Source organism: Erinaceus europaeus, chromosome 12 (assembly GCF_950295315.1).
Source record: "Erinaceus europaeus chromosome 12, mEriEur2.1, whole genome shotgun sequence".
Classification (NCBI taxonomy): domain Eukaryota; kingdom Metazoa; phylum Chordata; class Mammalia; order Eulipotyphla; family Erinaceidae; genus Erinaceus; species Erinaceus europaeus.
In genome coordinates, this window is record NC_080173.1 from 48,853,421 (window position 1) to 48,866,690 (window position 13,270).

Sequence of the window (13,270 nt, forward strand, 5' to 3'; positions counted from 1 at the left end):
AATAAATAAAATGTTCAAAATAAAAATCTGACTTAAGGGGAGTCAGGCAGCGGCACAATGGGTTAAGCGCACGTGGCGCAAAGAGCAAGGACTGATGTAAGGATCCTGGTTTGAGCTCCTGGCTCCCCACCTTCAGGGGATCGCTTCACAAATGGTGAAGCAGGTCTGCAGGTGTCTATCTTTCTCTCCCCCTCTCTGTCTTCCCCTCCCCTCTCCATTTCTTTCTGTCCTATCCAACAATGACATCAGTAACCACAACAATTTTAAACAACAAGGGCAATAAAAGAGAAAATAAATAAATAAATATTTAAAAACATTTAAATAAAACAATTTTTTAATTTTAATTTTTTAATTTTAATTTTTTAAATTTTTTTTTAATTTTAAAAAAATTTTTTAACCACTTAACAATTCTATTACACTACACTAGAGAACCTTCCAGTTGCTATATTTGTGGCTTCCATAACAGTGTAGTTCCAGGTATTTAACCAAAAAGATGTGCAAAAAGATGTGGGGCTGTCCATAGTTTTCAGAGATCTGAACTTAAGTTTGCTTATGAGGAGACTTAGGTCTTATCACTATCTTTGTTGTCCTAACTACTCAGTTATTTGAGAAATAATTATAAAATTCTCTGCTTGTTGTTGAGTCCATATGTGGCAATCACAAAAGCACATTCAGTACTTTGCACAAAAATCACAGAATACTCAAGGAAAAAAAAAGGGGGGGGGGTAAACGTCCAACTAAAAAATTGCAGGATAAAAGAAAATTCTAAACATTTATTTCATCAACCCTGCTATCTTAAGACACAGCCTGCATTTCCAGATTTGTTTCTGTAACTGCTTAATGTATGTATTGCATGTGAATTACTTAAAAAGAGACTTAAAAAATAAGATTTTAACTTCAAAGTAGAAGTTGACTTTAAGCAGAAGAATAAATAGGATAGAGCCAAATCCCAAGAATGAGATAAACTGGGATAATAACAAAATAGAATCTCATTCACTTTTCCATTTTCCAAACACTTACCAATGTGCCCTACGTTGAGACACATAAAAATGAAGAACAATGACATTTCAGCTACAGTGTATAATGGCAAACAATAATACCAAAACAAGAACTGACAGTGATAAGTTTTCACATATTGAAGCTGCAGAATAATGGCATGCCAGTTCTGAAATTTCACTTGTGCCAAAGGCTAATTTCAAAAGTGACAGTACAAATAAGAACATATAACGTTCTATGACATACAAGTTAATAAAAATTCTTGATTATAACATTAAATGAGGCTTACATGTTACTATCAGAAAATTATTTATACATGTATTTATTCATTCCCATGTATTTTCATAGAAAGATTTCACATATCCTTTGAATTATTGATGAATTTAATAGATCTCTTCATACTATTAATTTACTAAAACTAGATTTCTAAAAAATCTTTTCCCACCAGGAGAAAAATTAAGGGTTAATACTAAGGCAAAACCGGTAAAATCAAGATCCAAACTTTGTGATAATTACAAAACCTGTCTTGTGTTCAAATGTTTTATTTTCAAGTTTTTATCATTAATACCAAGGCTCCAACATCCCTTCTGAATTTGAATATTTTTTTTCTATTCTTATTTATCACAGCTTTATTTTGCTGCATGTTATCATCATAAAAAATCAATTCCCATGGTTAGGTTTCGTTTTTCTCTTTTATCTACTGCCCCACTTGCAAGTACTAACAAGTTGGAGAAGCTTCAGACTGTTGGGTAGCAACCTGGACTCCAACAAGCAACTTTACATTAATGTGCCCAACCACATTCCCTTTCCATAGTTTTTATAAACTGGAAAGAGCAGCTATTTTAATTTGAATAAGCAATTAGTAATAAACGAATGTGTGCCAAATATCCTACTCTCTCAATATTTTCACGCTTCCCAGGACTTTTTGTTTGGCTTTTTCATGTGGAAAGATTTATGGTATGAAACAGAAGTAACCAGGTCTATTAGAGAAGGCCCACCAGGGCAGGAAAAATGTATAGACATTACTATGGTAGGAAAGAGACTAGAAGTCTAGTGTCAAAAGACCAAGTTTATAATCTCAGTTCAGCCACCTATTTGATATCTTTAGACTAAATCATAACTTCTCTCAGCTGCAACATCTTATTTTATAGAGATAATAACCACCATCCCTATCTCAGTTTGTTTCAGAGAATCACAGTATCACAAATAAGCTACGTGATTGCAAAATACGTGTGCACAAATGTGAATTGATTTTTAACAACAGTAATGCCGTAGCTTATCCCAGATATAATATTATGCAAAATACTAAGGTTCCAGCTCATTTTCTAGATAAAATGTTACGCCAGGACCCAGTGTTGGTGCACTTGGTTAAGCACACATTGCAATGTACAAGAACATGGGTTCAAGCCCCCTGCTCCCAACTGCAACTGGTGAAGCATTGCTATAGGTGTTCCTCTGTATCACCACCTTCCCTCTTGATTTCTGACTTTATCTATCCAATAAATAAATAAAGATAATATTTAAAATTTGCTTAATGTTATGCCAATTCTACACACAGTACATTCAATAAACTTTTCCTGAAAACAGAATATAGCTAGAAATATATGTTTACAGTCTAGTTCTTAATTTGTGGGGCAAGTATAATTCATTAATCTGGGTTTGTCTTCTTTTTAATATTTTATTTCAGCATTATATATTATATGGAGACAGAAATAAAGGGGGAAGGGGAGATGGGGAGAAAAAGAGAAACCAACAGCACTGCTTTTCCACCCAAGAAGTTAAGCCACCACCCCCCCTTGCAAGTGGGGACAGGTTTGAACCCATAGATTTTCTATTCTTGTGAGGAAAAAATTAATACTTATTTATATATTTATGAGACAGAGGGGGGAGGAAGAGAGAGGGAAATGTACAGAGACAGAGTTAGGGATAGAGAGTATCAAACTTGGGACTACATGCCTGAGAGCCCAACCTTTATTTACTATACCATTTCCCAGGCAGGCAGTGCAGTAAATATTTTACTCATAATTATAACATACCAAGATTTCCCCCCTTTCAATCAAAGCTAGTGTGAAAAATATTGGAGGTTAGTTCTTTATATCTTGATACATATTTCTGCATTATAAATTTTAAATTTTTTATCTTTAATTTATTGGATAGAGACAGCCAGAAATTAAGAGGTAGCAGGAGATACATAGATAGTGACTTGTAGACCTGGTTCACCACTAGTGAAGCTTCTTCCTGCATGTGGGGACCGGGGGCATGAAGCCAGGTCTTTGTGCACTGTAGCATATATGCTCAACCAGGTGTGCCACCACCTGGCCCCCTGCATTAAAAATTTTAAAGTGGAAAAAAATCCAGGATAGTTTCAAGATATTAGATATTCTGAACTTTAAAAAATCATTAAATGTAAAATTCTTAGAAATATTATATTCTTATTTTAATTCTTAAAAAATATTATAAATATAAATAGAAAGTTACTTGCTTCCAATTTCCTAGGCAAAGTATCAGGATAATTTCATTCTCCAGATAAATTAAAGTATCCCTGATAAACACATATTATTTCCTAAATTGTGTCTTTACGGCTTTAACTTTTTGTACATGGCAACTTTGAATGGCAACTAAATTGTTTATCATGTTTTTTTTGTTGTTAGGATTTTCTAGGTAATATCATGATTCCTGAAGAGTTGCAATTGACTTAAGCATTCATTCAAAAATCTTATTTTTTAACTTGTAAATACTTTTTCTAAACTCTACAATGATTTTGTATAGCAAAGATCAGTGATAAAAAGATACTGTATTTTAACAGTTGCTCAAAGCTCTTCGAAAGATTGGAAAGTACATTGAAACATGCTCATCTGAACCACACCCATTTTCAATTTCAACATAGCAAAAATCCTGATTGTTCTTTGGGAAAATTCAGAACTGTTCATATTGGGTTTGGTTATTGCTGAACTTAATTTATGCAATCACAAGTAAAAGGTGCTAAATTGGCAAAATGAAAACCATACAAGTAAGCAAACTGTAATGCATGCGGGACACACCTTCTCAGTATATAAGGGCTTGTCACTGTCCTTGGTCACAGGCACTCCCTGGGCTAAACAGCACCATGTCTGTTAGATTCAGCTCAAGCAGGCAATACTCTTCCTCCCGGAGTGGAGGAGGAGGTGGAGGAGGAGGAGGATCAGCCCTCAGGATTTCAAGCAGCAAAGGCTCTCTTGGTGGAGGATTTAGCTCAGGAGGATGCAGTGGTGGTTCTTTCAGTCGTGGGAGCTCTAGTGGTGGCTACTTTGGGGGTGGCTCATCAGGTGGCTATGGAGGAATGGGAGGTTTTGGCGGAGGCTACGGAAGTAGCTGTGGCGGTGGCTATGGAGGCGGTGGCTTTGGAGGTGGCAGCTTTGGAGGAGGCAGCTTTGGAGGGGGCAGCTTTGGAGGGGGCAGCTTTGGAGGGGGCAGCTTTGGAGGTGGCAGCTTTGGAGGAGGTAGCTTTGGAGGCTTTGGTGGTGGTGGATATGGAGGAGATGGCGGTCTTCTTTCTGGAAATGAAAAGGTAACCATGCAAAATCTGAATGACCGCTTGGCTTCCTACATGGACAAAGTTCGGTCTCTGGAAGAATCAAACTATGAACTAGAGGGCAAAATCAAGGAGTGGTATGAAAAGCATGGCAATACAAGCCAGAGAGAGCCTCGTGACTATAGCAAATACTACAAAACCATCGAGGATCTTAAAAATCAGGTAAGGGGTAATTTGAAAATCCAGCTCTAACTTTTATCTCTGTAATTTGGCTGTTAATCTTAAATACAATGTAGCTGCTCAGCATTTTCTTTTTTCTTGCTTCCAAAAACAATCCTATCTCATCAAAGATATTTGATATTTGTGAGGGAATGGTCACTGTGATCTTCATCCAATATGTGTGTTGTTTGTACTGTAAGAAGACGAGCTACTTGTAAACTTTTAGGTTTTAATTAGTATATGATGATATGTATAATAGTTAAGATACACTAGATCACTTACCAATATTGGAAGTGAAAGAATTATTAAATGAATACAAACAAAATATTCAAAATAGCAAAAATAAGATCTACATTGTAAGAAACACAAGCTTTACAAAATGGAAGGAGAATGTTGTTCCTCTTTAGAGAATTTGTGACTTGTACCTACTGTGTGCCAGTTCCAAGAAATATACATTCATTTAGAGTTTATATTTTTAACATGTTAAGCCAAATATAGGTGTAAGCCATAAAAAAAATCTATATGATTATAGTTAGTTTTTAGAAAGGGGTAACATAGAAATTCAAGAGTATAAAATCTTCAAGAGAACAAATGACTCCAACTGAAATGTATGAGTAAGTGTGCAATATTTCACATTTAAGAGAAAATAAAATTTCTAAGATTTTTGTAAAGGAGCCAAAAAATGTAATTCATATATACCATCAAAAAAGGTGATATCAGTGTCTAACTTCTTTGCTTCTCTCTCCAGATCCTCAATCTTACAACTGACAATGCTAATATCCTGCTTCAGATTGACAATGCCAGGCTGGCAGCTGATGACTTCAGGCTGAAGTAAGCTAAGTGAATGTTACTCAATTCTGTCACATGAGCTGTTTTAACAATGATGTTGGATGCCCACAATAGCATTTACCAATATAAAATCAACCCTATTTGCTTATTAAGTAGATTATTCCCAGGTATATTTCTTTAGGTAGATTATATCCCATTATTTATATTATGTGTGTTGCAGGTATGAGAATGAGGTAGCCCTGCGCCAGAGTGTGGATGCCGACATCAATGGCCTACGCAGGGTGCTGGATGAGCTGACCTTGACTAAGGCTGACTTAGAGATGCAGATTGAGAGCCTTACTGAAGAGCTGGCCTACCTGAAGAAGAATCATGAAGAGGTAATATGAAGGGCTATACTACCATTCCACCTGACTCCACCACTATCACCTGCCCCATCTCACTGCCCCTCAGCCCCAGAAAAAAGAAAAAAAAAAAAGAGTTCACTGTAGTCAAAGAGTAGTCTTAAATGCCTCTATTTCTCAAACAGGAAATGAAAGACCTTCAAAATGTGTCCACTGGTGATGTGAATGTGGAAATGAATGCTGCTCCAGGTGTTGATCTCACTCAACTTCTGAATAACATGAGAAGTCAGTATGAACAGCTTGCTGAAAAAAATCGCAAAGATGCTGAAGCTTGGTTCAATGAAAAGGTAACTTTTCTTCCTTCATAGTGAGAAGAAGGCCCATGGAGGTCTGGTTATCATTTGATTTTCCTCATCTTTCCCCATTTTTTTAATATAAACATTCTAGAGCAAGGAACTGACTACAGAAATCGATAATAACATTGAACAAATGTCCAGCCATAAGTCTGAGATTACTGAATTGAGACGCACTGTTCAAGGTCTGGAAATCGAACTACAGTCCCAACTAGCTCTGGTAAGTTAATAACTTTCTTGTGAAATGACTTCAATTTTATCATATAAAGCTTCATGCTCTCAAGTAGGAATATGTAACACAAGAGAAAATGTAGAGTTGGAGTAAGAAAGTAGAAGTAAAGTTGAGGGTTTTGTGAATTAGAGAAAAGTATTACTGGCATTGCTTTAAAATACTGAAAGTGAATTGCTGCGATCAACACAAAACAGGTTCCATTCTTTTTTATTCTTCAAAATAATATCTTTTCAAATTGGTAAAGAAGCTTCACTGTATTCAACTGAACATAGAAGGTAAGCCAAAATGTATTGTGTCTTTGCAGAAACAATCTCTGGAATCCTCCTTGGCAGAAACAGAAGGTCGCTACTGTGTGCAGCTCTCACAAATTCAGTCCCAGATCACCTCTCTTGAAGAACAACTGCAACAGATTAGAGCTGAAACCGAGTGCCAGAATACTGAGTATCAACAACTTCTGGATATTAAGATCCGACTGGAGAATGAAATTCAAACGTACCGCAGCCTGCTAGATGGAGAGGGAGGGTAAGCTACATCTAAAAGAAAAAATTACCCCAACTGCTCTTTATTCAATATTCCAAATCCCAAGGAAACGCATTAGGGTAGGAGAAGAGGGGGGAAGAGACAAATACAGAGACTGGGGCAGGAAACCACAGTTTGAATTTTACATGACTCTGGTTCAACAATGACTCTTTAAGTTTGTGTGTACAATAAACTGTTTTTTAAATAGATTTTTTTAATGCACACTCAGCAGGATGTATTTCTTTAAAAATATGTTTTGCTTATTTTCTAAAGTAGCAACAGTTTACATATGTGAATCAACTCTGTTTCCCTGTATGAATTAACCAAATGGGACGATTGCTCCCTGCAGCTCTGGAGGTGGCTCCTATGGCGGTGGTCGAGGTGGCGGTTATGGGGGCAGTTCCAGTGGCGGCGGCTACGGAGGCGGAAGTTCTGGAGGCGGTCATGGCAGCAGTTCCGGCGGTGGCCACGGAGGCAGTTCCGGTGGTGGAGGCTATGGTGGTGGCAGTTCCGGCAGCGGAGGAGGCTACGGTGGTGGCAGTTCCGGTGGCGGAGGAGGCTACGGTGGTGGCAGTTCCAGCAGCGGAGGAGGCTACGGTGGTGGCAGTTCCAGCAGCGGAGGAGGCTACGGTGGTGGCAGTTCCGGAGGCGGCGGCGGCAGCGGAGGCTACGGTGGTGGCAGTTCTGGCGGCTACGGAGGCGGAAGCTCCAGCGGAGGCCACAAGTCCTCCTCTTCCGGGTCTGTTGGAGAGACCTCATCTAAGGGACCAAGGTCAGCAGAAACCAACTGGGGTAATCAGAATTAGTCTTAACTTTGCCCATGGCTTTCTGCTTTGAACTGTCTAAAGCTTTAATCTTCAAGAGGCTTCTATTTGCATTTTGACAGTACTCTTGAAGGAAAGATGGCATCACTCAAAATGCTTATACATTGCCATTTTTAAAGAAAAAAATTGACTTTTTATGTTTCACAATATAGTTTTTTTAAAGAATTTTTCTTATGATTAGCTAGAAGTCCTTCTAATTGTATAGTCTGTATTCTAACTTGTGCATATTTGGTTTATTTGTAGATACTAGTAAAACCAGAGTAATCAAGACAATTATTGAAGAGGTGTCACCTGATGGTAGAGTCCTTTCTTCTATGGTTGAATCAGAAACCAAGAAACACTACTATTAAGCTGCATCAAGAGAAAGAGCCATCCTTCTGCACAGGCCATTATGTCTAGAAATGCATGGGAAAAGCCTCCAGTGACACACTTCAGTCTTAATGGTCTATGGAAATAGGTTCACTCCTTGAAATAGGTGTCTTAAAAGGTGTTTTGTGGTTTCTGTATTTCCTCTTTTCATTTTACCAGAAAGTGCTCTTTTATAGAAAAGGACTTTCTGTTCTCATTTACTAATGAAATTCAATAAACTTTCTTACTGTTGCAAACTATATGATTTGGTCAAGTGTCCTTATTTAAATCATGTATTAAACTTTGAACATTAGTAAATTATAACATTTGAAGATTGGTTTATCCAGGATTTCTGAAGATGATTTATTGTCATTACAAATTTAATCTTATGGATTTACGGAACTAGTGTCAGTAATCTCACTGAGTAAAAGTTCATGCGTTCCCAATCTTTCTAGAAGATAAGAGTATTTCCCTGACTTCAGATTATTTTGTCCTGAAATCCTGAAGAACCTCAAATAATATCCCCCAAAATACAGATAACTGGAATACTCCACACTCTTGTCAATTTGCTGTACAGTACTTAGCAGTCTGAAATCACACCACTCCAACAGAACAATTTAATGTCCATCAGATCAATAGGAAAAACACTGCTAAGATAAGGTGATCCAAATTTGACCAAAGGGATGACTCTAGGTCTCTGCCTTCACTAACGCTGTCCTATGGCCTGTACTAAAGACTTGTACTTATAGGATCAACTCATTTATATCCTTCAGCCATTGAAAGCATAACTTATAATACCTAGCATTTTATTAATATACAGAGTAAGTACAAGCTGGAGTCATTGTATTCTCCTAAGACTACTTTGTGTTCCTTGATGAATTGCTGAAATATCTACATCCACTAAATGGCCCTCTTAGGGACCACACTTCTACCATACCACAATATAAAACCCTGAAACATATGTTCTTGATAAGGATTACAACGCCAAAAACCACATGATTAGCTCAGTAGATGCAGAGAAAGCCTTTGACAAAATCCATCACCTATTCATGCTCAAAACCCTACAAAAAATGGGAATAGATGGGAAATTCCTCAAGATAGTGGAGTCCATATATAGCAAACCTACAGTCAACATCATACTCAATGGACAGAAACTGAAAGCCTTTCCCCTCAGATCAGGGACTAGACAGGGCTGTCCACTGTCACCATTACTCTTCAACATAGTATTGGAAGTTCTTGCCATAGCAATCAGGCAAGAGAAAGAAATCAAAGGAATACAGATTGGAAGGGAAGAAGTCAAGCTCTCACTATTTGCAGATGATATGATAATATACATAGAAAAACCTAAAGAATCCAGCAGAAAACTACTGGAAGTTATTAGGCAATATAGTAAGGTGTCAGGCTACAAAATCAATGTACAAAAATCAGTGGCATTTCTTTATGCAAACATTAAATCTGAAGAAGACATCCAGAAATCACTCCCATTCATTCACTGTTGCAGCAAAATCAATAAAATACCTAGGAGTAAAGCTGACCAAAGTTCTTTATTGACCTCTGTTATTGACTTCTGTTCAAAAACAGTACCTTATTTACAAAATATATTAATCAAGCCCCTGGGACCTAGAGTAGTGTTCATAATCTGAGATGGTCATTCTCCCTTAACACTAAAGTTTTCATAGCCACTGTTAATACTTGAAAATGTCACAAATACAAATAGGTTGTTTAAGATGGTTATATTGTTATTAAACTTTGTATCTTCTACCCAGTCTTCCTCCACTTTCTCCAACTGAGGATTTCCACTAGTCAAGAACTCTTTTTTTTTTTTTTTTTTGGTTGAGTGATGACCTAAACCTTTGTTTCTGAATGGATTGAATGACATCAATTTGATTCTGTCTTCTTAACTTTTCAATTTTCCAATATCCCTGTAAATAATTATATAAAATTCTCTCTCATAAAATAACTGCTTCATCTTGGATAAGAAAAAATCTTTATTTAAAGATTTGTTTAATGAGACCAGGACATAACTCTGGTATACTGTACCAAGGATCAATCTTAGTGCCTCACATATGCAAGTTCTGTGTCCAACCAACCAAGCCACCTCCTATCCACAAAGAATAAATTTCTTAATGGATGTAAGCTAAATGTACTGTGATAATATTGTCCAATAAATATATGTGGAAATCATTAGAATGAATACCTTAACTTCCACAGTGCTATATGTCAATTATATCTCCAGCTGATAAAGACTGCTTTCTTTACTGGACAATGAATTTATTATTTAATAAAAACAATTTAAACAAATGATTTTCTAATGATACTGGTTTTGTAAATAATTTTTTATTTTTATTTTAAAAATGGAAATATTGGCAAGACTATAGGATAAGGGGTATATTTGCACACAATTCCCACCCCCATAACTCCATATCCAATCTCCTGCCTTGATAGCTTCCATATTCTTTATCCTTCTGGGAGTGTGGACCCAGGATCATTGTGGGGTGCAGAAGGTGGAAGATCTGGCTTCTGTAATTGCTTCCACACTGAACATGGGTGTTGTCAGGTCAATCAATACTCCCAGCCTGTTTCTCTCTTTCCCTAGTGGGGCATGATCTGGGGAGGCAGGGCTCCAGGACATACGGTGAGGTTATCTGCGCAGAGAAGTCAGGTTAACATCATGGTATCATCTGGAACCTGGTGGCTGAAAAAAAGTTAATATATAAAGCAGAACAAATTATTTTGGTGGTTTTTTTTTCTACTTTTTTCTCTTTTTATTTATTTTTATAGTACAGAATTACATGTTTGCTTTTTAAATTTTATTTATTTATTCCCTTTTGTTGCCTTTGTTGCTTATTGTTGCAGTTGTTATTGATGGTGTCATTGTTGGATAGGACAGAGAGAAATGAAGAGAGGAGGGGAAGACAGAGAGGGGGAGAGAAAGATAGACACCTGCAGATCTGCTTCACAGCCTGTGAAGCGACTCCCCTGCAGATGGGGAGCCTGGGCTCGAACTGGGATCCTTACGCCGGTCCTTGTGCATGATCAACATGTGCTTAACCCGCTGCGCTACTGCCCGACTCCCCAGAATTACATTTTTATAAGGGTTTGAATCCACACCATTCCCACCACTAGAGTTCTGAATCTTCACTATCTCCACTGCTGTCCACCACAGTTCCCCTAAAGTTGTAAACATGGGCCAACCATCTTCTCTATAACTATCTGTCCACATTTATACAGAGTTGCTCCTTCTTTTTCTGATTCAATCCTCTCTTCCCCTCTAATCCATTCAGCTTAGATAGCCATCATAGCTATCTTCATATGTCCTTCTCTTTTCACTTCTCTCTCTGGGTGCTGATGGAGCTGGAGTTCAGAGCCCTCTTATCTTCATCCTATCACTTCTCCCCCACTGGGAGTATGGATCAGGTTGTTTATAGAGAGCAGAAGGTAGGAGTTCTGGCTTCTGCAGCTGCTTCTCTGCTGATCATAGGCATTGACAGGTCAATCAGTACCCCCGCCTGTTTCTATCTTTCCCTAGTGGACCAGAGTTCTTGAGATGATAGGGTTCAGGCCATATTGGTAAGGTCATCTGCCCAGAGAAGTTGGAATGGAGTCATGGTAGCATCTGTAACTTGGTGTCTAGAAGGTAGCATGACCTAAGTTGAGACAAAATGGTTAATGAACAGGAACCAAAAAGGAGGATTAGAGCAGATAAGATTAGGGATTTTAGGGTAGAAGAAAGCTAGGAGAACCATTTTAAGCATGTTTCTGGGGGCACACAACTATGGTAGTTTTGCTTGAGTTTGGTAGCTAGCCTGAGGTTGGATAAGAATATTTTCTGAGAGAATAGTGTCAGAGTAGAGAAAAGTACTAGAAAATTGAATTAGGGCAAGGAGTAGCTCCCATTCTTGTAAATATATATATATATATATATATATATATATATATATATATATTCCTAAAATTAACTGTTTACCTCCATCTACCTGCTCCAGGGCCTATATATATTTAGCACCAGAGCCTGTGTAACCTCTAAGTCCCTATTGGTCTGAGCTTATAGCTCATGGTCACATCTAAGGAACATTGCAGGCTGCACTCATTTCAGGACCAGTCTTTTTCGAGTGGCAGGGCAGGATACCCCCAGCCTCCCTTCGGAGACTAGGGCTATCCCTACCATCATTGCTTTATGGTAAAGCCAAGATCCTGGGAGGGCCCACAAGTTGTTGTTCCTTATGGAATATGTGTTAGGAAAGGTATCACCAGATTCGAAGAGTTGCAAGGTTGAATTATCAGGCTCAGTATCTCTGGTTACAGTCCACAGTAGGATTTCAGTAGCAGCATAATGTAGTAGTGGATAGAGGAACTCTTTAGAGGTCTAGGCCCATCATATATGTATGGGAATCCAGGGATTCCCTAACTAGGGCCCCAGATGATCAGGTGGTGTGATATTAACCAAATAGGCCATTATTAAGTGGGCCAGTCTTTTGCCCTTATCCAACTTTTGTAGCCCTCTCTTTGTCTGATGGTCTTAGATTTTCCCTCAGTTGTTTAGGCATTGAGTATCATTTGGTAAGCCCAGCCAGAGCTAGGTTTGGGGGATCTGTCTTCTTTGGGCTTTTCTGCTAGGCTCTCCTGATAATTTGTACTAAGTCCAATCAATTACAGAATTTATGATGCCTTCTTTAGGTACTTCAACCATTATTGAGCACTTTGACTTTGAGTTATATAATTGCCCTTGTTTATGGATACATGTACACCTGTATCCAGTACCCTAAACCCTAACCTGATCTGGTATCTGTTACTTAGTTAAATGACGTGCCATCTAATGTGGATGTAGGTAGTCCCATGTGTTAAGGAAGGTCTCACCAGATTTGAAGAGTTACGAGGTTGACTTCTCAGGCTGGTATCTCTGGTTGCAGTCCACAGTACGGGGTGGCAGCACCAGTAGCTATTTGGTTGAAGTCAACAAAGTTGGTATAGCGGTAATGAACCATAGGGAAGAAATTTCAAGACATATGGGCATGTCCTAGAGGTACCAGGACTAGGAGAAATGAGGGTCTTAAAGAGAATGCAAGGGGTTTCTTGTAGTCTTAGAAAGAGTTAAAACGCTGATAATAATTATTATAACCAGGTTAGTTGGGAGTTTA

The 13,270-nt window shown here is 38.0% G+C and overlaps 1 protein-coding gene across 4 annotated transcripts; it reads left to right on the forward strand.

The window, feature by feature from the left end:
- The first annotated feature begins 4,065 nt into the window (after positions 1 to 4,065).
- Positions 4,066 to 8,392, forward strand: KRT10 (keratin 10). 4 transcript variants are annotated; one of them, XM_060203536.1, is made up of 9 exons: positions 4,066 to 4,729; positions 5,475 to 5,557; positions 5,736 to 5,892; positions 6,042 to 6,203; positions 6,304 to 6,429; positions 6,746 to 6,963; positions 7,310 to 7,452; positions 7,519 to 7,752; positions 8,028 to 8,392. In XM_060203536.1, exons 1-9 carry the CDS (start codon positions 4,103 to 4,105, stop codon positions 8,132 to 8,134), a joined length of 1,857 nt encoding a protein of 618 aa, XP_060059519.1. In that variant the 5' UTR covers positions 4,066 to 4,102; the 3' UTR covers positions 8,135 to 8,392. The 4 variants fall into 4 exon arrangements, with proteins under 4 accessions (XP_060059519.1, XP_060059518.1, XP_060059520.1 ...); XM_060203537.1 differs by having other exon boundaries at positions 4,067 to 4,382; positions 4,458 to 4,729; positions 7,310 to 7,752; XM_060203535.1 differs by having other exon boundaries at positions 7,310 to 7,752.
- Positions 8,393 to 13,270: the final 4,878 nt, after the last annotated feature.